At 33.7% G+C, this 21370-nt stretch overlaps 1 protein-coding gene across 2 annotated transcripts in view; it reads right to left on the minus strand.

The window, feature by feature from the left end:
* LOC129218032 (uncharacterized) overlaps positions 1 to 21370 on the minus strand; it is a 184492-nt gene that overhangs the window by 153285 nt on the left and 9837 nt on the right. The window contains exon 2 of one of the 2 annotated variants that reach the window (XM_054852211.1): positions 14040 to 14129. In XM_054852211.1, the coding sequence (XP_054708186.1) occupies positions 14040 to 14088 (49 nt within the window). In that variant the 5' untranslated portion in view covers positions 14089 to 14129. Of the gene's footprint in view, positions 1 to 14039; positions 14130 to 21370 lie in introns of those variants that run through there. The other variant, XM_054852212.1, reaches the window with a different exon arrangement.

A 21370-nucleotide genomic window follows, 5' to 3' on the forward strand; every position in this document is an offset into this window, starting at 1 on the left:
TGTTCAAAATTTTTCATTTCAATGAACTCGTATTTTTTAAAACTGATTTTTACGTAGTAACTGTTGTTATAATCATTGAAAGATTTTAGGAATATTATAATGATGAAGATTTCACCGATTTTGATTTATGTAAATTTTTGTTCCTGTAATGTTCCTGTACCTTTTGTATTCTTAGAATGACATTTATCTTTTCAGTTTTATAACTTCATGAAAAAAATCTATCCCTGACGGTTTAAAATGAAACAAAATAACGGGCACATTTTTAAAAAAAAAAATTTTTACTGTGAGATAATTCTAAAAATTGCGTTTTTTATCACAGCAATGATTTGCGCCTACAAAAGTAATTTCTGTTTACTCCACCGATTTATGTTGTTTTCTTCTGATAGTATTTCCCATTAAAAATAAATAAGAAATTTGTTTGAATAATATCTATTTCGGGCGCTACAGGGTCTCTATCTGGCAACAGATTACTTTCGGTTTCGATAGATCATCGAACAATGGCATTTTTGCGATCTGATGGTACCTTTTGATCGAAACATAGAATTTAAACCCGAAATATATGTACGTTCATGATCTCTCGAGAATTAGTTTAGGACTGTTTCTTGCTTTGTAACTACATAGACTTTTTTGAAGTCTTTAAAGATTTTTCTTTGTTCGGGGCTTAACTTTTTATGAAGGAGTAAAAAATGATAAAAGAGAGAAATAAACGACGAAGTAAAAAAAAAATAAATTAATTTGTTTGTAAATGGGGGTCCCCCCCTCCCCGAGTTTTTTTTTTATGTAGGTAATTGCAATGAGTAAAGAACTTGACCACTTGGTCCTTTAGTTTAACTTTTACGTTATATTTTGCAACTTTATTTTAATCAACCAGTTTCAAAGGACTCCGCTGGAAATTCTTTACATTGTGCCTTAAGAAGTAAGATATCTTAAAATAAGATAAGTTTCTGGACAGTTGAAAGCATTTGATTTCAACAAGTTGCTTACCTTAGTAACCTTTTTACTTTCTTCTATATCTAATATATAGAAGAAAGTATTGGATTCGTGCAAATTTTCGAATTTCGAATTTTGACGGATTCGAACGTTTTGAGGTGTGCTGAGTCCATTTCGACTATTTTTGGAAAATGTCTGTCTGTCTGTGTGTGTGTGTGTCACGTCTGTGTGTGACCAGTTTTTTGTGGCCGCTCTAAAGCAAAAACTACCGCATGAAATCGAACGAAATTTGTTACACATATGTGCCCCTATGTGAACTTGTGCCCATTGGTTTTTGGCGCGAATTCCTCCAAGGGGGGTGGAGCAATGGGACGTTTTTTGAGTTTTGCTCGATTGCTATTCCCCAGGAAGTAACTGGCGGAATCAGACAAAATTTGGTCCATATGTTGTCCCTAACAGGTACAGATCCTGATTCAATTTTGGTGTCAATAGCTCAAACGGGGGTTGAGCTATAGAACGTTTTTTGCCGTCAATTGTGACTGCTGTATCGCAATAAATAATGAACGTAATCTAACAAAAATTTATCGACAAGTAGCCCTTAGAGGGTATAAGAAATGATTCTATTTTGGTGTCAACAGCTAAAAAGGGGGTGGCGCAATCGAACGTTCTTTTTTTTTCCATTGTGAGTGCCATATCTCAAGAAGTAATGCTACGTTCTGGATGAAATTTGGAATAAATATGAATCCATATGTAAACAGGCGTTGGTTTAATTTTGGCGCCAATCGCTCCAGGGGGGGGGCTGATTTTTTTTATTTGTGTGAATAAAAATAGCTTTTTAATTGCAACAATAAGAAAGATAAATCGTAACAGACTGTCGTCTGCGTTCAGCTCGTGCTTTTAATTGCATGGAAATGATCCGAAATATTATCTCAATGATTTAAAATTTTTAACTGTTGCCATCTTGAGTCTGCTAACAGATAAATGTTTGTAATTATTTTCAGCAAGGCTTTAAAAATAATTTTCAATTTTCATTCTTTGCTTTGCTTTTGAGATAAATCAGAAATTGGGATGATCAACAAGTTTTGGCATGTATAATTTTGTTTTCATTGGGAATATTGCTTCCTCGTTAAGCATGGGGAGGGATCAGAATTATAAGAAAGATATAGAAGAAAGTTTCGTGATGGCCACAACATACTAGTTTTATAGTTATGTCTGTAGCACCTTCCATATTATTCATATTTAAATGCCAAACTGACTCACTACCCTTTTTGTGATAACGTGACAAAAAAAACGGCATGCGAGGAAAAACTAATAAAAATGTGAACTAAACTGCGATGCCGATCCCGAAACACGAGCTCAAGGTGGGGAGGAAACCCCTATCGGTACTGGTACTGATTTTGATAAGAAGTCAGATATCTTAAAATAAGATAAGTTTCTGCGGACAGTTGAAAGCATTTGATTTCAACAAGTTGCTTACCTTAGTATCCTTTTTTTATAGTTATGTCTGTAGCACCTTCCATATTATTCATATTTAAATGCCAAACTGACTCACTATCCTTTTTGTGATAACGTGACAAAAAAACGGCATGCGAGGAAAAACTAATAAAAATGTGAACTAAACTGCGATGCCGCTCCCGAAACACGAGCTCAAGGTGGGGAGGAAACCCCTATCGGTACTGGTACTGATTTTTGCAGGCCGCAGGGCAAAGCCCACTTTTTGTCTAAAATTCTTTTATTTTTCTTCCGGGAATCAAGAGTTGTAAAAACAGTGAGAAAAAGGGTGAAGGTGGACTCAAGTGCACTGATCACTCCTTCTGTCCCCTGCTTTTGTTGCTTATTAGGTGGAGATTCTTAGAAAAGGCAGATCACATTTTTGAAATCAGGTTTGAGGTAAACAATGTACGACAGAAAGCTGCTGTGCGAGAATTTTTCCGGGGGAGCTGTGCAGGTCTGAAATATTCCAGGGGGAGCTCAAGCTCCCCCAGCTCCCCCGGCTCCGACGCCTATGGTCATGTAAATTGAAACTTGATTTGTTTATATAATTTTACCACAGATAATTTATCTCAATTTCACAACTTTAAAATATAATGAATATACAGTGATTGATGTTACAAAGGACCAAATTTGATTGTAAAAATTTGTTGATGTTACAGATACTTGTACCGTTGAAAATGCAAGTTCTCTCTGAAACGTTTCGTTAAAAGAACAAATATATTATAATGGAAGAAAACGGCTTTTTATTCAATAATACAAACATACATTTCAACACTCCATCTCCGGAAGGAAGCATCGATCACAAAGATAACTATTTACTAATAGTTCTACTAACCAAATTTCTCACGAAAAAACAGAAAATGCGTATAAGAAAGCTAGGTTGTATTTTGTATTTCGCATTTATTTTCAACTATCGCAATCGTTGACTACTGCGAAAACGTTCTTTTTTGTACTAATGAGTTCTATAATAGGGTAGAGGAACGACTCGTATACTGCTTCCATTGGCCGCCATGACCAAGCACGGAGACCGGTTTGAGAGAGATTAGAATGGCAAGAACGGTAGTTTCATTATGGAACGTAATGAAATTCAAGCGGCTATAAATGTTTTTTAGCGTCAAATTGCTGATATTTTTCCTCAAATGCAATTTTAAATGGAAATAACAATGGAATCTGCTGGAAATTTTTGTTAAATAATTTGAGGTTAAACTGTATAAAAAGTTTTAATGAATGATGTATAAAAACATAATGCACTGACAGAATACAGTGATTTTCAACAGATGAATTGGGAAATTTTTAATCAGTACTCAAGAACAGCAAAAAACTCTACATATTTTATTAAACAGATTTTAAAAAAAGGGTTTAAATTGTTGGATCTTACTTCATAACAGGGTTGATAAAAATCAGGATTTTTAAAAATATATATATATAAAAACTCGGATTTTTTTTATTTAAATCGGATTTTTCTGATTTAAATAGAATTTTTGAAATTTAAATTTATTTAAATATAGTATTTGATACTAACAAGTTAAAATGCTCAAGTTAGATGTTAAATTAGATAATTCTTTTCCTATATATGGTTAAAAATTCATAAAATCTAAGTTTGAGTAATTCAGGAATCAGTAAAAAATAATTACACATCTGAGCTTGATAAAATTTTGCTACAATATTAAGACCCATATCCATATGGGTGTATTCCCAGAAATTTTTTAACGATCAAAATAAATAACACCTTTCTTTTTTCAAAGGAAAAAAAGGAAATAATATGGAAGTACATAAACTGAGAAAGAATAAAAATAGCGTAAAACATTGAATTATTTTCCTTTTTTTTGGGGGGGGGGGGAAATAACACCTGAAATAAAATGCACGAAGAAAAACGGAAACCATATGCTTCTTGTACTTTAAATATTTTAATAAAACTCATCAAGGACTGAAAAGAAGACTGTTTTTTAGAATTATTATCTTATAAAACTCATGCATATTTTTTTTCTCACTGTTTTGACTTACTGTAAGTTGAGGAGGATTGTATGTTTATTTTTTAGTCAATAAGTAAATAGCTTAACTAGGGTGGTTCAAAAATACATGTAAAAAAAGTTTCTGATAGATAACAGGACACCCCTCAATATTTTTAGACTTGTGGATAGTAATATACCGGAAGAATTTTGACTTCTTATTTCAACTGAAAGAGAGTGCTCAACTCTCTCCCCCAAACATCGTAAGTATGGGGAGGGGCGATAAAAATTACATAGAACTGAAATAACAATGCTACATATTATAATATACAAAAGTAATATGCATATACATTGCAAAAAAAAATTATTTACAAAAACACAGCTGGGGAAATTAAATGATTCCAAATTTGTGACATTTTCCATGCTACGACTAATGTTAAATTGAGCACCTTCTTAAAATTTGAGTAAGAAACCTAAAATTTTTTACAGCATAATACTATTAGTAAGTCTGAAAAAAAAATAGGGTGTGTCCTGGACTCTAGCTAAAAAAAGTTTTTTTGAACCACTCTAAGCTTAACTCTTAATAGGTACGTATCCAATTTAATTTATTATTTTTAATTTCATTGAAAGGTAATCTGCAAGTTTTTTCTTTTTTAATGTCAATTGCTACTATGATTTTTTTTATATTTTTCTACGGTTTCAATTACATTTATTTAATAACAATATGAATTTTTTTGTTTCTTTTATTACTTATTATTCCGAGGACAATTCTTTGAATTCGGAATGCGAACCTTTTCAGAAATTGCGATTTTCGCTTAGATCAGGACTAAGTGGTGATTTTTTCAAGCCGGTGAGTGATAATGCCGATGCTATTTCCCTGGAAAGAGCCTCTCATAAATCTATTCGAGCTTTATGTTTAAAATGTGATGTGAATGTTTCCTCAAAAACTAAAGAAGTTCAGGTGAACAATTTGAATACTTCGAATTTAATGCGCCATTTACAGCGATACCACTCCACTGATACTGTGGAAGAATTCAAAGCTAGTCTTACATCTGCTAGAGAAGAATTCGTTATCACGAACCCCCTAGGGAAGTCCCTAACTTGGGAGAATGAACATTTTTTTTTTGTTTTATTTTTAAAGGGACAAATCTACACACTTATACCTTGTCTTGAAGGGACGTAGTAAGGCACATCCTGAAAATAGAATACTTCGTTCGAATGGAAAACGTAAGATTAATATGCTACTACAGGTAAAAGTTCAAAACTGTCCCAAGTATGGGCACTTGACTGCACGAAAAATTAGCGAAAATTTTTAGTGTTCATGACCATAAAATCATGATTTTTAATTTTTTATGGACTTCTAAAACCTGTGTCCAGTAGTATTTGACTTGGGGCTCCAAATAGTTGGAAGTTCATTTTCGGGTCAATTACTTAGTTTGACGCCAATAAATAAACATCCCAAAACTCGCTAACACCCAAAACTCGAACTGTAGCGAGGTACAAAGAAACATTTATTTATTTATATTGGCCTTTTAAATTGAATTTTTCAGTGAATCCAAGTGTGAATCCAAATGGATTCGTATTCATAGATGTGAATCAGAAATGATTTGGATTCATAGGTCTGAATCCGAATAGATTCGGATTCGGATTCATAGGTATGAATCTGAATTTCGTATTCGGATTCACACTAGCAAACATGAATCTATTCGAATTCACACTTGTGAATACGAATGTATTCGTATTCGGATTGACACGTTAAGGTGCTGTGAATCAAATTCGGATTCGGATTTACGAATACGAATCTACCCATCTCTGGTCTTGGGTGCAAGACACCGTGTTGAAATAGTGCCCTTTTTAAAAAAAGTGCCCGTTTCAAAGGCCAGCACCCTGCCCTTTTTTTTCCTAGAGTGAACACTAGTTTAATGAAATTTTGGAATTGCATATAAGCAAAGTAAGTTAACAGAATCAGGACGTGACAATTTAAAAAGTTTGTAAGCAGCAGCAAATTTTTTGATGATGGAGGATTCATTAAGTTTGGAGGAAACATAAGTGGTGGTTTTTTCTAGTTCATTTTTCAAAATATTAGCATATAATTTTTTGCAGCAGATAGAGTAATTACAACTGGCTTTATCAACAACTGTAAAGACAAAGGCTTTTTTAAACTCATTAATGCATTATTTTCATCAGCAGAGAGATGGAAGTATGAAGATTCTGTGTTAACAATATCACGTAAACGTGATTTCAGTTCAATTAAAAAGTGGTGTCTATATTCAAGAAATGCATTAAGTGAAACATTAAAACAATAGGAGATTTTTCTTAAAAAATATTCAAGTTCAAATGTAAGCTTATTAAAAGCTTTTAGGAAATTAATACGAAAATTAGGCCGATATTTAGTACCCAAACTAAAAAGCTTAATGAGTTTTTTGTTTTGTAAAAAATTCAAATCACCGGTCAGAATATGACCAAGATCAGAGTTGAAGAAGATGGAATTAGAGAAATTAGCACAATTACAATCAAAGTTCAAATATTTATCAAAGTTTTTAGCAACCTCTTGTTAGTTTAGAATTTTTTGCGAGAAAGGAGGATTGAATTTGTAGCTGAAGACAATTTGTAGATCCTTGATGGGAAAAAAATCCAAAAGTTTACTGTGTAGTTTTGAAAAGTTTAAATAGTCGAAGGATTTTTGCAAAAAAACTAAAAGTACAGTAGTAGGTTTGACAGGGTTCATACCCTTTAGGCAGAAAAAAATTCAAGCACTTTTCAAGTACTTTTCAAGGTAAAAAATTTTGTTTTCAAGGCAATATCATAAATTTGTACTAAAAATATTGTATGCAGATTTCATTTACTACAAACACATAGAAATAAGGCAATAATACAAAAAAGTATAGGAAAACAAAATTGCTTTTTCTACAAGGAGAGACGCTTTGATGAAAGATCTACTGCGTTGAAAGTTTTTCTGAAAATGTTTGAAAAGTTTGGTCATAAAGAGAAGCAGATACCAAGAGGTTTAATTTTGAGGTTTTTCAAAGGTTGCAGCAATCAGAGGTTTGTATATTTTCTAGAATCAGCAAATTAATACTTTTAAAAAAAAAACCTTTCATAAGTGCTTTTAACATTTATGGGAAGAAACTAAAATATCCAAGTTCAATGGCATTGCCAGAGAGGAGTTTTTGAAGTCACTCCCCCCCCCCCCCCCCGGTTTCAACATTTATTTCCAATATCTATACAGTGGTTTATTACAATATAAGGGCGGTTAGGACAAAAACACTACCCAGAAAGTTATTTCAGTTTGCACTGTTAAGTTCTAAAAATATTAGGTTTGCAAATCATTTATAAGTATGCAAATCAATTATTCGTATGTATTTATTAGCTGTTCAGCCAATAAGGCATTTCAACTGTCCTCGACGAAATTTAAAAATTAGGAAATAAGAAAAGTTTATGAAAGTCCACAGTCCAGTCTCTACACCTCAAAATATACAAAAGCAGCTTAAGCAGTGATAAATACTCTGAATGCAAACTTGAGCCTATTCAGCTTTCATTGATTAACTTGCAATAGACAATAAATGTGCAAGTTCAGATTTATAGAGCCATATTTCGAAATTGAAAAGATTCACAAGAAGTTGACATATATTATGACAAAAATAGTTTTATTTTGGGAAAAAATGGGTTATTGTTGAAATTAGAATTTAAATTTAGAAAGGCAATAATATTCAGGTGTAATTGTGATTTGTGAGTTCATAAAAAATTACCTGAAAGTTTCAAAGAGCAAAATGGGGCAAGGGGGGGGGAATAATTTTTAAAACTAAGACCCCTATTACTTGAATATACATATGTACAACAATAACTTTTGCTATGCATACAATTCATAAAATAGTTTATTAAGTCAAAATATTCTGCATAGAAATACCATGCCCAGTGCCTGTTGATAACCAGCAACAGGCACTGGGCCTAGCTAGGCTGGTACTGGTCAATTTATTAGATCCAAATGAAGATGAATGACCTTCCTTAAGCTATGTACCCCTTTGCTGATTAAAGCCTCTTTCAGTAAGCTCCAAGTACCCACAACCTTAATAAAGTAATAATTTTGAACATTTGAGGAAAAGGGGAAAATTGGAGATATAGGGAGGTAAAAGCATAAAAACGAACACTACTGGATTTCAAGTGAATAATCATAACACAACCACCCCTGTTATACACTTTATTTATTTTAGCAGACATAAAAAAAAATGATGTACTTATAAATAAAATTATATAAATCAACTTTATATTTAAAATACAAACTTTAAGCTAATTTGTTAGGTGCTCAACTGCAGAAATTTAAATTTTTTTTAAAAAAATCTGTTATGACCAAAAATTAGGTAAAGATAATCATTCAAAATTGCAAAAATAAATAAGCAAATAATTAAACAAGACCAAGGTAATAAATTCTTTAACTCTTTAGTTATTAAAATAAAAAATAAAATAAGTTAATCTGATGTAGCAGTGTCAAAATAACTACTAATTGCCAAAAATATAAAAATATTTACAAAATGCAAAAGGATTGAAATCTCAAACAAGGGAAGCAAATTTTCGCGAATTAAGTTTAATGTTGTCATGTTTCCCATAAAATAAATTTATATTTTACTGAAATTAAACATAAAATATGCTAATCTACGGTAGCAAATATGAAAATAACATCCGATTAGTAAATATATTTAAATATTTGCAAGATGCAAAAAGATTGAAATTTCAAACATGAGAAGCAATTTTTCGCAAAGTCTTGAGTTCGTTCGACGTGGCATGTTTCCCATGAAATAAATTTATTTGTTTTTTATTAAAATTAAACAAAAAATATATTAATCTAAGGTAGCATATGCGAAACTAACATTTTATTAGCCAAAATATTTAAATATTTGCAGGATGCAAAAAGATTGAAATTTCAAACACAAGAGCAATTTTTCGCGAAACCCGAGTAAGTTCAATGTTGTCATGGTTTCCAAATTAATTTCTTTGTTAATTGATGAAATTAAACAAAAAATAAACTAATCTAAGCTACCATATGTCAAAATACCTTTCGGTTGTAAGAAACATCAAAATATTTACAAGATGCAAAAGGATTGAAATCCCAAACACGGAAGAATTTTTCGCGATGTTGCATACTGAACACATGTTCAGAAAATTGCATTGGTGAAATACTTTTTTAAAACTTCTAAGCACAATTCGTTGATTTTTGAGAGAATTTAAGCACTAAGAAACTTTTTCAAGGTTTTAAAACTTTTTCAAGGTTTTCAAGCACTTGAAAATGAACTTTTTTTTTCAAGCACTTTTCAAGGTTTTTCAAGGGCGTACGAACCCTGTTTGATGTTGTTGAGTAGAACCAACTTTGTAGATGAGAAGATCATAACAAAGAAATTCAAAGTGTGAATTTTTAAAAAGGTAGTTTGGAAGGAAATTTTTGAGTTTTTTTAGAAATTTAAGTTTTAGACTAAAAAGAAATTTCCTAACATATTCTGTGTCATAAGAATGACAAAATGAATTTTCAAGCTTATCAAGAATATCAATGGGCAAAAAAATGCAGAAACATGGAGGGGATTTTCCTGATCCTCTATTAAAACGAGAAGTACTTGTATTATTTCCAAATCTAAACAGTGAATAAATACAAAGATTTTTAGATGAGTTATGGTATGCTGTATATAATTTATTATCAAGGGAAGAATTTAACCCATAAGGGAAAATAGATTTGAATTGCAGAATAAAATGAGATTCTCGTGAAAGTCTCTTCTCCAGAGAGTGTTCAAAACCTAGAATTGAAATAGAAATATTATCAAAACTGTGAAATTGAAAGTGCTGAAGTTCTTTGTCTTCTTTGTTTTTGAACGAAAGTATATCATGTCTGTGATTGTTGATACGAATATTTAGTGAATTCCTAGTTTGTCCAATATAACAGAGATTTCAGGAAAGACATTTAATAAGATAAACAAGATGATGTTGCTTTCAAAAGTTACCCTCAAAATGAACACTAGCTTCAGTGTCAGCCAAAGATCAAATTTTACAACGATTATTTGTACATAAGCCCATAATAAAGAAAGAAGGTGCGGTAAGACAATTTATATAGCAACAGGACAAGTACACCGTGGAATCGACGAAATCCGAAAATTAAAAGAACATAGAAACAAAGCAAACACCTAGTATGCAAATTAGAAGGCACAAAGCAGCACAAAATTAATTACATACAAGATAATAATAATAATAAAAGTGAAAAATATTGAAAAGACCACACCAAGAGCCCATATATGTGCAACACAGCAAAACTAAAAAGCCAAGTAAATATAAAATTAAGCAAACAAAATTTCATATATTAAACAAATTATAAATAATAAATGATGATAAAAAGGAAAAATGCAAACAGCTATTAAGTAGGAATAGATTTTGTTGACAAATGGATTGGTTTTTTTATCAGGCTGAACAATGGATTGGATTTGTTTACGCGGATATCAAGGTAAGACAATTTTGTTATTGGCAGGTACTGTCCCGTGGAAGGCTAATTATCGGAACTTGTTTTCCGAATTAGTCGAGGCGAAACCCCCGGCTTTTAGTTTTAGGTTTGAGCTCTAGTTTATTGTTTTTAGCTTAGCAAGTGGTGCGTTTGCCCATTGTTACTCTATATTACATGTATATTACATGTATGCTTAAACATTCTCTTCTAGTTTATAGTTAAAATTTTGGTCTTTTGACCATAATTAATGAATCCTCCATGGCTGATGAGCTCTGGATTCACTCTTTTTCTATTCCTACTTAATAGCTGTTTGCATTTTTCCTTTTTATCATCATTTGTTATTTATAATTTGTTTAATATTTGTAATTCTGTTTGCTTAATTATATATATATATACACACACACACACTCTGTAACAAAAAAAATCGACGCACCAAGAAGCAATCATCCGATTGCTTTGAAATTTTGTATGCATGAGTGTTTCAACCAGATATGCAAATGATTAAAATTTGGTGGACCTCCAGCACATTGAAACTATGCATCCAGCAGATGCAGATAAAGAGCAATTCTTGTTATAACAGTTGTTAAAACTTTCGGTTTGATTGCAATTCAGATTACCTTTCAACAACTTAAAAATGCCTTGCTGCAGTTTAAAAGAGGTTGTATCATTGGATTGAAAGAGGCCAGTTGGTCAAATCGGAGAATCGCTCATCATTTGAGTCGAAGCGATGTGGCGATTCGAAGATGCTGGCAAGGGATGGGTGAGAAATGGCAAAGTTCAGCATCAGGATGGTAGCGGTCGACCTAGGGTCACAACAGATCGTGATGACAGAATGATTGTCCGATCAGCTGTCACAAGGCTTTCTTCATCTCTATGAACCATCAGACGTTGAACCCAAACACCATTGTCCATCATAACCATTTACAGATGGTTAAGACAGCGAAATCTGCACTTGCCCCGACCGTTACGCCTCCTGCCACTGACGCTTACACACTGCTGAGTCAGATAACAGAGGTGCATGGCTCAATCAGATTGGAATGGTGCTGAATGGGGACATATAGTCTTTAGCGACGAATTCCGCTTCCAACTGTGTCATGACGATTATCGAAGACGTGTTTGGAGACACCCAAGGCAGAGAGGGGATCCTGGTTTTAGTTTTGCACTCCACACTGGCCCTCAACAAGGCATTTTTGTCTGGGGTACCATTTCCTTTGATAACTGGACCCCTTTGGTCGTAATTAGAGGTACACTTACTGCACAGTGGTACGTCAACAACATTCTAAGACTTGTTATGCTGCCGTTCCTTTTGCAGTATCCTCGGCTGGTTTTCAGCAGGACAATGCCCGATAACACTCGACACATGTTGCTATGAACAGTCTGCAAGCTAGTCAAACTCTTCCGTGGCCTGCCAGATCTCTCTCCCATCGAGCATGTCTGGGATATGATGGGATGGCGATTGCATCTGACAAGGAATGTTAATAACCTCGTCCGACATTTGGAGCGAATTGGGCCAGAAATACCACAGGACACCCTCCGGGAGCTTTATCAGTGTTTGCCACGCCGTGCTTCAGCTTGTATCTCGGCCAGAGGCGAGACACTACCTTATTGAACTTGTTACTGTAACCAGGGGCCGATCCAGAATTTTTTTCTCACTACCTATTTTTGTGAAAGTATTGCATCATTCTATTTTTGTGAAAGTTTTTTTTTTATCAGCATTGTTTTTGTGAAATTTTAGACGCATCCTAATTTTTGTAAAAGAAGTAGTGGAACAAGTGAAATTTTAGTTCGAAAAGTGTAAATGTCATCTAGTATTATTTTTAACAGGTTTCGTTTTTTTTCAAGGGGGGGGGGGGGAGCTGAAAACCTAAGAAGTACGAAAAATACCATCGTAATTTCAGCTTAATGTGTACAATACAGGAAATTATGAGAAAAACGGTTCCTTAAAACCTTTAAAAATTGCGATAATATTGCATAAATACATTTTGGTGTGAGACAGCTAAAAGTTAGTTAAAATACTACAAAAAGGTTTCTATTTAAGCGATTGTTCATATAAACCTGCTTATAATTTTATCTTATGAAACTATTTTGTTTTAAACAGAGAAACAAATTTTATATTTTAAAATGCGAATTTTTGTGAAATTTTCGATGTTTTTGTGAAGCTACTGATTTTATTACTTGATTTTTGTGAAAGTACCGATTTCAAAATAAGATTTTTGTGAAGATACCGAAAAATGGTAGCAAAATCAGCCTGTATTGGGCCCTGGTAACTCTGACACAAATTATTCAACTGTTCTGAGAATTTAATCATTTACTATTCTGTGCATTGTCTTCTGTCCACCAATTTTTGTCTCAATCGGATCACTCCTTCTTGGTGCGACGATTTTTTTGTTATAGAGTGTACTTTATTTTACAACTTGTATTCCATATTTTTTCTAACTTATAAATATAATTAAAATTGTAGCTAAGGTAAAAAAAGTTTCTTACCGCTAATGAGACTAAGGTAAATTGTATTGGTATTTTTTATTCATAAATTAATGTTTGATTAAGCTTCTGTGATTTGTATGCTATTTTACAAGGAATCTCTTACATGTCATTCTGACATGTCATTAAAGTTATCGATTGAATTAGTGTATTTTGAACTAAAAATGCTAGATAAAACCATTCTTTCCCCTCAAATAATGTTTAAAATCTCCCGTTTCCTTTGTTTGATCCTATTGCCAGTTTTTTCATTTCATAAGGTTGGCAGGTTTGCTTTATTACTCAATGCAGTTAAAATTTATTTTGAAGTGCATACTCATACATACAGCTATATTCTGAATATTAGTTTCAAAATTTGTGAAATGACCTATATAACACTAAAGCCTGTATAATGCAAAAGCTCTAATCTCAAAGTGTGCATTAACAGTTTTCTACTGAATAACAAATGGAAATATTAAACCAAATGAATTAAAAATTCAGTAGAAAGTTTGAAGCAATTAAAAACAAAAATCATTTACTATTTTTAAAAAAATCGGAACATGGGGGTGGGGGAGAAAGAGAATCTAATCAATGTGGTTAAGGGCTCCACTACTTTTTTGCAGGAGAGCCTAAAGATTCTAGATCTGGGCCTGCTTCAGGACCTTACTTTTCTGTATTTGAAAAATCTGTGGGTTGATTCATTTTCAAAAGCTAGTATGAGATTAAATCCTTACCTTCATTATTTTTTCTGTTGCTTTCAGCCATTGCTGCAACTTCTATCATACTGTTAGCACTACAATGCAGGATTATAAGCAGTTTGGTGGCTGGAAAAAATATTACTCAGTTAACTTAACTTACATTTTTTTAAGGATTTTTTATTAAAGAAGTGAAAGAAAACACTCTTAAGTAATAGATTTTAACCTTATAGAATAAAACTTACTTAAAAATTATGAAAAATGTATACAAATACAAAAGTGACGACCAGCAACAGGCTCTGGGCCCAACTAGACTGGTCCTAGTCAATTTACAATCCCCAGTGAAGATCAATGGCCCTCTTAAAACTGTCTACTCCTTTGTTCATTACCACCTCTTCCGGTAAGCTGTTCCAAGGTTCCACTACCCTGCTAAAATAATAATTTTTCCTAATATCCATGTTAGCCTGAGATTTAAATAGCTTAAAACAATGACACCTTGTCCTGTTTTCAGTGCTAAACTTTAGCCCCGTAACATCTTTCGTTTTAATAAATTTAAACAGCTGAATCATGTCCCCTCGGTCTCTTCTTTACTCAAGACTGTACATTTTTAGCCTTCTAAGCCTGGAATCATAATCTAAGTGGGAAAGTCCACTTATTAGCCTTGTAGCCCGCCTTTGAACCCTTTCCAATACATTAATGTCTTTCTTAAGATAAGGAGACCAAAACTGAACAGCATACTCCAAATGGGGTCTTACAAAACTTCTATAGAAGGGCAGAAGAACTTCTTTAGATTTATTTGAAATAGATCTATTGATAAACCCAAGCATCTTATTGGCTTTGTTGCTAGCAATGCTGCACTGTTGGCTAAACTTTAAATCCTGACTTATTAGGACCCCCAGATCAGTAACTTTGTCTGCCTGACTAATGACTGAACCTTGCAAATAATAACTTGTACACTTATTTCCATCCCCTAAATGTAGCACTTGACATTTCCCAACATTAACAGCCATACCCCATTTATCAGCCCACTCCGTAATATGCTCTAGATCCTCTTGCAGCTGATTTGCTTGTTCTTCATTTTTTACAGTCCCCATAACTTTGACATCATTAGCAAAACAATTCATGTTCCCAGAAATATTTTTGTGAATATCGTTCATAAAGACAATGAACAAAACAGACCCTAACACTGATCCTTGAGGAACCCCGCTTAAGACCTCACTCCAATTAGAATAATTTCCCCTTACAACTACTCTTTGTTTCCTTCCGGTCAGCCAATTTTTTACCCAAATGAAAGTTTTCCCTCCTATTCCTATATCAGCTAATTTGCTAAGTAGAGCAACATGCGGTACCTTATCGAAAGCTTTTTGAAAATCAATGTAAACAACATCTACAGGCTTGTTATTGTCCAAAGCCATGGTAACTTTGTCATAGAAATGTAATAAATTAGTTGCACAAGATTTACCTTTCCTAAAATCGTACTGAAAACTAGTCAATAGATTATTAGTCTCTAGAAAATTTACTATCTTAATTTTCATCAATGTTTCAAAAATTTTGCAAACCACCGAAGTTAGACTCACAGGTCTATAATTTCCCGCACTCCCTTTAGACCCTTTCTTGAAGAGCGGTGTAATGTTAGCCAGCTTCCAGTCCTCTGGCACTGTCCCCGAATTATAAGAAGCATTGAAAATGTTTGCGATTACATCTGCTAATTCCTCTGCACATTCAACTAAAATTTTCGGATAAATATTATCTGGCCCCGGAGCCTTAGTCTCTTTAATTTTTTTCAAATGAAGTAAAACGTCATCCCTGGAAAATACAAAGTCCTCAAGCTGTACTATAGCTTGTGTCTTGTTGGTGTCAACTGTTGAGATACAGTTATCGTTAAAAACACTCGAAAAAAAGTTATTAAGAACATTAGTAATATCACTATCGTCCTGAATTAAAATTCCGTGCTCATCAACCAGTGGCCCAATATGACTATTTCGAACTTTCCCCGAATTAGCGTATGCAAAAAACCTCTTGGGATTCCTGTTTATGTTATCTGCCAGTCTTTGCTCCAACTCTCTTTTCTGAATCCGTACCAAATACTTAAATTTACGCCTTGCCTTACAATATTGGAGCCTATCTGCACTGTGACCTGTTTCTCTAAACCTATGAAAAGCAGCTTGCTTGTAATTTAGAGCATCTTTAGTTTCCCTGGAGAACCACATTGGCCAAATTTTAGTGTTGACACCCTTTCTCCTAAAAGGAACATGATCCCTAACCGTATTCGCTAGATTTTCCTTAAACTCTGCCCACTGAAGATTCACATCGCTATTGTCCAATCCAGAAGAAAAAACTGCTTTCAAATTCTGCCTAAGTGCCACAAAGTCAGTATTTCTGAAATTGGGCACAAACCTAAAATTCTCTACTTTGTGCATATCAAATTTAACCCCAAACCTAATACTGTTGTGGTCACTATCTCCAATGTGTTCCCCTACACATAACCCCTGAACAGAGCCTTCCATGTCGCAGAAAACTAGATCTAAAATCGCGTCCTGTCGAGTACCCTGAGTTACAATTTGATCTAAGAAACAGTCACCAATTATACTTTCAAAAAATCCTCTTCTCTGCTATTACTATGGTAAAAATTATTCTAATCAATTCCTGGAAAATTAAAATCTCCCATTATGATGACTGACCCCTTGCTAGAAATGTCACTAATAATAATAAACATCTGTTCGTCTTGACCCTGGCTTAAGTTGGGTGGCCTATAAATATTCCCCAAATGTAGTTTTTTGCCCTTATTACTAATCAACTCCAGCCAAATCATATCAATCTCATTAGGTTTATCATTAATTACCAATTCATTGCAAATTAAAGTGTCTCTGACATAAAATAAAACCCCACCACCTCTTTTACCTACTCTATCTTGTCTAAACAAATTATACCCAGCAATAGATAATAAATCATCATCACTTTCGGTAGCCCATGTCTCGGTAACTCCAATAATATCCAACCTCTCGTCTATAATTATGCTTTTCAATTCTTCCATCTTGTTCCTAATACTACGAGCATTTGTATAAAAAACCTTAAGTAAGCCCATCTTACTTTTATTTAATGCTGCACGATTGTTTGAATCCCAAGTGTTAAAATCTTTTCTCTTATTAGCTACCCTATTTCCGTTTCTACTAAAATCCCGATAGTTAGTACCCTTTCGAATTCTGCTCCTTAAACCATGCCCCCCATTGCAACTTAGTTTTTTGATTCTGAAGCCTCTAAAACCAAACCACTAACCATTTTGACCCCTGTAGAGCTCAGATGTAGGCCATCCCTAGCAATCCAATCTCGTTTACATCTACTCCACACATTAATAAACCTGATACTACGCTTAATGCAAATTTCCTTGAGTACCAGGTTCATACACCTAGCCCGTTGGTTTAACCAACTCCTATGCACTCCATACCTGGGAAGCAAACCAACCACTTGGACATTTGCCGAACAGTTGGTTGCTTTGTCCAACAGGGAATCCCATTCCTTTGTAAACTCATCATTGTTACTATTGCCTACATCATTAGTTCCCACCCACAAAGTAACTACATCATCTTTATTAAATACCCCCTTCTTTTCAGCAACCCTATTTACATCTCTCACCCGAGCCCCTGGCAAACAACATCTAGCCACCTTACGTCTAACTCTGCCTATTGAGTTTCCCACCTCACGCACCATTGAATATAGTATTTTTTGTATAGTTTAATTTCAAAAAATATTTAAAAAAAGAGACAGAGAAAGAAAAAACAAAGTTTGAGAGTGTAAACCAACGTCATCCCAAAAGAATATAGAAATAAGAACATCCAAGTTGCCAGACTTTCAGGTGAAGGAGTTCAGGTGTGAACTGCCTGACCAAGTAGTTGGAGACAGCAAACTCTCCCATTTTTTTCCTTTTTGCATCAAAATTGTTTTTTCAAGAAAACAAGAGTAGAGTTACAAATCTGCAAAATTCGACCAAATATTTCAAATTGCACTTGAATTTTATGTAGCTGAAAGAGTGGTGTGTCGCCCAATTCAGAATTTCAGTAGAGAGCGAGCTGAAAAAGTAGCTCAATCTGATATTTATCTGACAACACTAATCACTCCCACATTTAACGTAGTACAGCTCCTTGACAGATCACACAGCAAATACCTTTCCAGTTTCTTCAAGTTTAGAAACATATATGCTTATAATATATTTTTTCCAGGGGTCATCACTTCATACCCTTTAGCCTCTTTCATCTCCGGGTCATAAAGTCGCACAATCCCCGAGTAGAGAATAATGTGAAGATATAAGAATAGGAGGGAAAACTTTCATTTGGGTAAAAAACTGGTTGACTGGAAGGAAACAAAGGGTAGTTGTAAGGGGGAAATTACTCTAATTGGAGTAAGGTTTTAAGCGGGGTTTCAGTGTTGAGCCTGTTTTGTTCATTGTTTTTATGAACGATATTCACAAAAATATTTCTGGGAACATGAATTGTTTTGCTGATGATGTCAAAGTTATGGGGACTGTAGAAAATGAAGAACAAGCAAAACAGCTGCAAGAGGATCTAGATCATATTACGGAGTGGGCTGATAAATGGGGTATGGCTGTTAATGTTGGGAAATGTCAAGTGCTACATTTAGGGCATGGAAATAAGTGTACAAGTTATTATTTGCAAGGTTCAGTCATTAGTCAGGCAGACAAAGTTACTGATCTAAAGTTTAGCCAACAGTGCAGCATTGCTAGTAACAAGGCCAATAAGATGCTTGGGTTTATCAATACATCTATTTCAAACAAATCTAAAGAAGTTCTTCTGCCCTTATATAGAAGTTTGGTAAGACCTCATTTGGAGTATGCTGTTCAGTTTTGGTCTCCTTATCTTAAGAAAGATATTAATGTATTGGAAAAGTCTTGAGCAAAGAAGAGACCGAGGGGACATTATTCAGTTGTTTAAATTTATTAAAATGAAAGATGTTACGGGGCTGAAGTTTAGCACTGAAAACAGGACAAGGGGTCATTGTTTTAAGCTATTTAAATCTCAGGCTAACATGGATGTTAGGAAAAATTATTATTTTAGCAGGATAGTGGAACCTTGGAACAGTTTACCCGAAGAGGTGGTAATGAGCAAGGGAGTAAATAGTTTTAAAAGGGCCATTGATCTTCACTGGGGATTGTAAATTGACTAGGACCAGTCTATACGATACAATGAATCAAATAAAAAACTTTTTTTTTTTAAAGTTGTATTTATGTTTAATTTACTTCTATTGTGCACTGTTGAGAAAATATTTAAGAACCCTCAACTTTCATACACTCAGACTTAGATTCGATGTGTGTTTTAAAATTACTAAAATGCTTTTCTTGTTTGAAAGAACAGCACTAATAAGAAACTATCTGCTCTTCATATTTGATAACAGCTGAATTTCCCAAAAGGCATATAACATCACGTATATGAAACATGTTTAAGACGGTGAAGTAACCAAACTAATTTGATACTAAAACAATGTTGTTCGTGATTGTCCCAATTAGGATTTTCGCTGCTCAACTTTTACTCAACAATATTTTCAAAAACTAAAGCATAAGCATATTGAAATATATCTTTAACAAAGAAAATTTCAAGCAAATATTTTCCTAACTTTTGCTATAAACACAGTCACTTGGCGCTCATGCTTACAATATATTCAATTAACAAGAGCTGAAAAGACAAAAGTTAACATTTTCTGAGAAGAGAAATCACACCTTCGAAAGAGGGGGGGGGGGAAGAGCTGTGGCAAAACAAAAAGGGCTCTCCTCTGATATGCCCCCCTCTTGGCGAGATTTTAATTTTTCGCTCGATACGAAAATCGCCAATAAGGCGATAACTTGGCAACCCTGGTTTTGCAACTTGAACGCTGGAAAGTAGTTTCTCGAAGTCTGTCTTTTTGCACGTGTCTGTGTGGTAGGAGGTAGGTGCTCATATGTTCCGCTCTTAGGGAGATTTTAAGTTGAATACTCTAAAATAAAGTTTCAATTCAAACTTTATTTTAGAGTCAGGGTTCATACTCTATTTGGATGAAAAAATTCCATGACTTTTCCAAGACTTTTTCATGACTTCAATGAAAATTTTCATGACCTTGTTACACGAAGAGAATAGCACTATTTAATCTCAAACTTGGCAATATTTGGAAATGAGCATTAGCAAAACATCTATATGAATGCCACAGCCTCATTGAAGCACTTACTCGTAATTTAAAAAATATAAGTGCACACTTAAAAAACTAAACTATTCTTATTTGTCTTCATCATATAAATTTAAGTAAATCAAAAATGCAGTGAAGCGAATATGATGATGCTAAAATGTCTGATATTTTTTTTAAACAGACAGAATGATATTGAATGGGACAAGGTTGATTGAGTCATCACTAAGTTTCAATAAATTTCCTTCAAAAGTTACCTTTTGGTGTCAACAGTGCCTTTAATCATCCACGTAACTTGACAGTATTTTGGTTCTTTGAAGTAAAGCCACATAGTTTAGTTCTTTATGTTTCTAAACCAGATCTTTTTTGAAAAAAACCATTCAGTAATGAATCAATCTTCTGATTCAAAAGTATATTTGTTTTGTTTTCAAATTTGCATACTTTCAAATCCATATACATTATTAGGTTGATAGGTTCAGAAATTCAGGAACACGTTTAATTCCCGACATTGAACATAGCAGTGGGTCGCATGGATTAGTTTTGCGTGCCGTATATTGAGCACTACTGGTTTAGAGCATTAGAATTCCTCTTTTACTATATTCTATCGCCTGACGTAAGATCTTTATTTTCTAAAACATTTAACAAATTAAGATAAACTCTAATAAATATAATAATAAAGTCCTTACGAGTGATGGAATCGAACTTGCATACAATTGAACTGCTTTTTTTTATTTTTTGAGTGGGCGTGGCAAAACTAAGAACATGAAATTTTGCTACTACAGAATATGAAACATAAGAAGTCTTGAAAATGACAGAAAATTCAAAATAAGTGATGTCCAGGCAGTAAAATCACATCGCAAAAAATGGCAAGGGGCTGCGACAAAAGTAGATGCAATGAGATTTGAAAATTCAGATTTGATTTTTAGATCGTTCAATTTTCCACTTTTAATAGCTTTTTTGTGCTTTACTGTTAAATCACTCAAAATTTCTAATGCTCCTTTAGCTACTCTTCCTTTCTCTTTGTCCAGGAAATTTTTCCATGACTTGAAATAAATTTCCATGACTTTCAATGAAAATTTCAATTTTCCATGACTTTTCCAGGTCTGAAATTTTGTTATTTTTTTTTCCATGACTTTCCAGGATTTCCATGACCCGTACGAACCCTGTAGAGTATTCTTTTTCTTGTTGTTTTTTAATGTTAATTT

Source organism: Uloborus diversus, chromosome 3 (genome assembly GCF_026930045.1).
Source record: "Uloborus diversus isolate 005 chromosome 3, Udiv.v.3.1, whole genome shotgun sequence".
NCBI lineage: Eukaryota > Metazoa > Arthropoda > Arachnida > Araneae > Uloboridae > Uloborus > Uloborus diversus.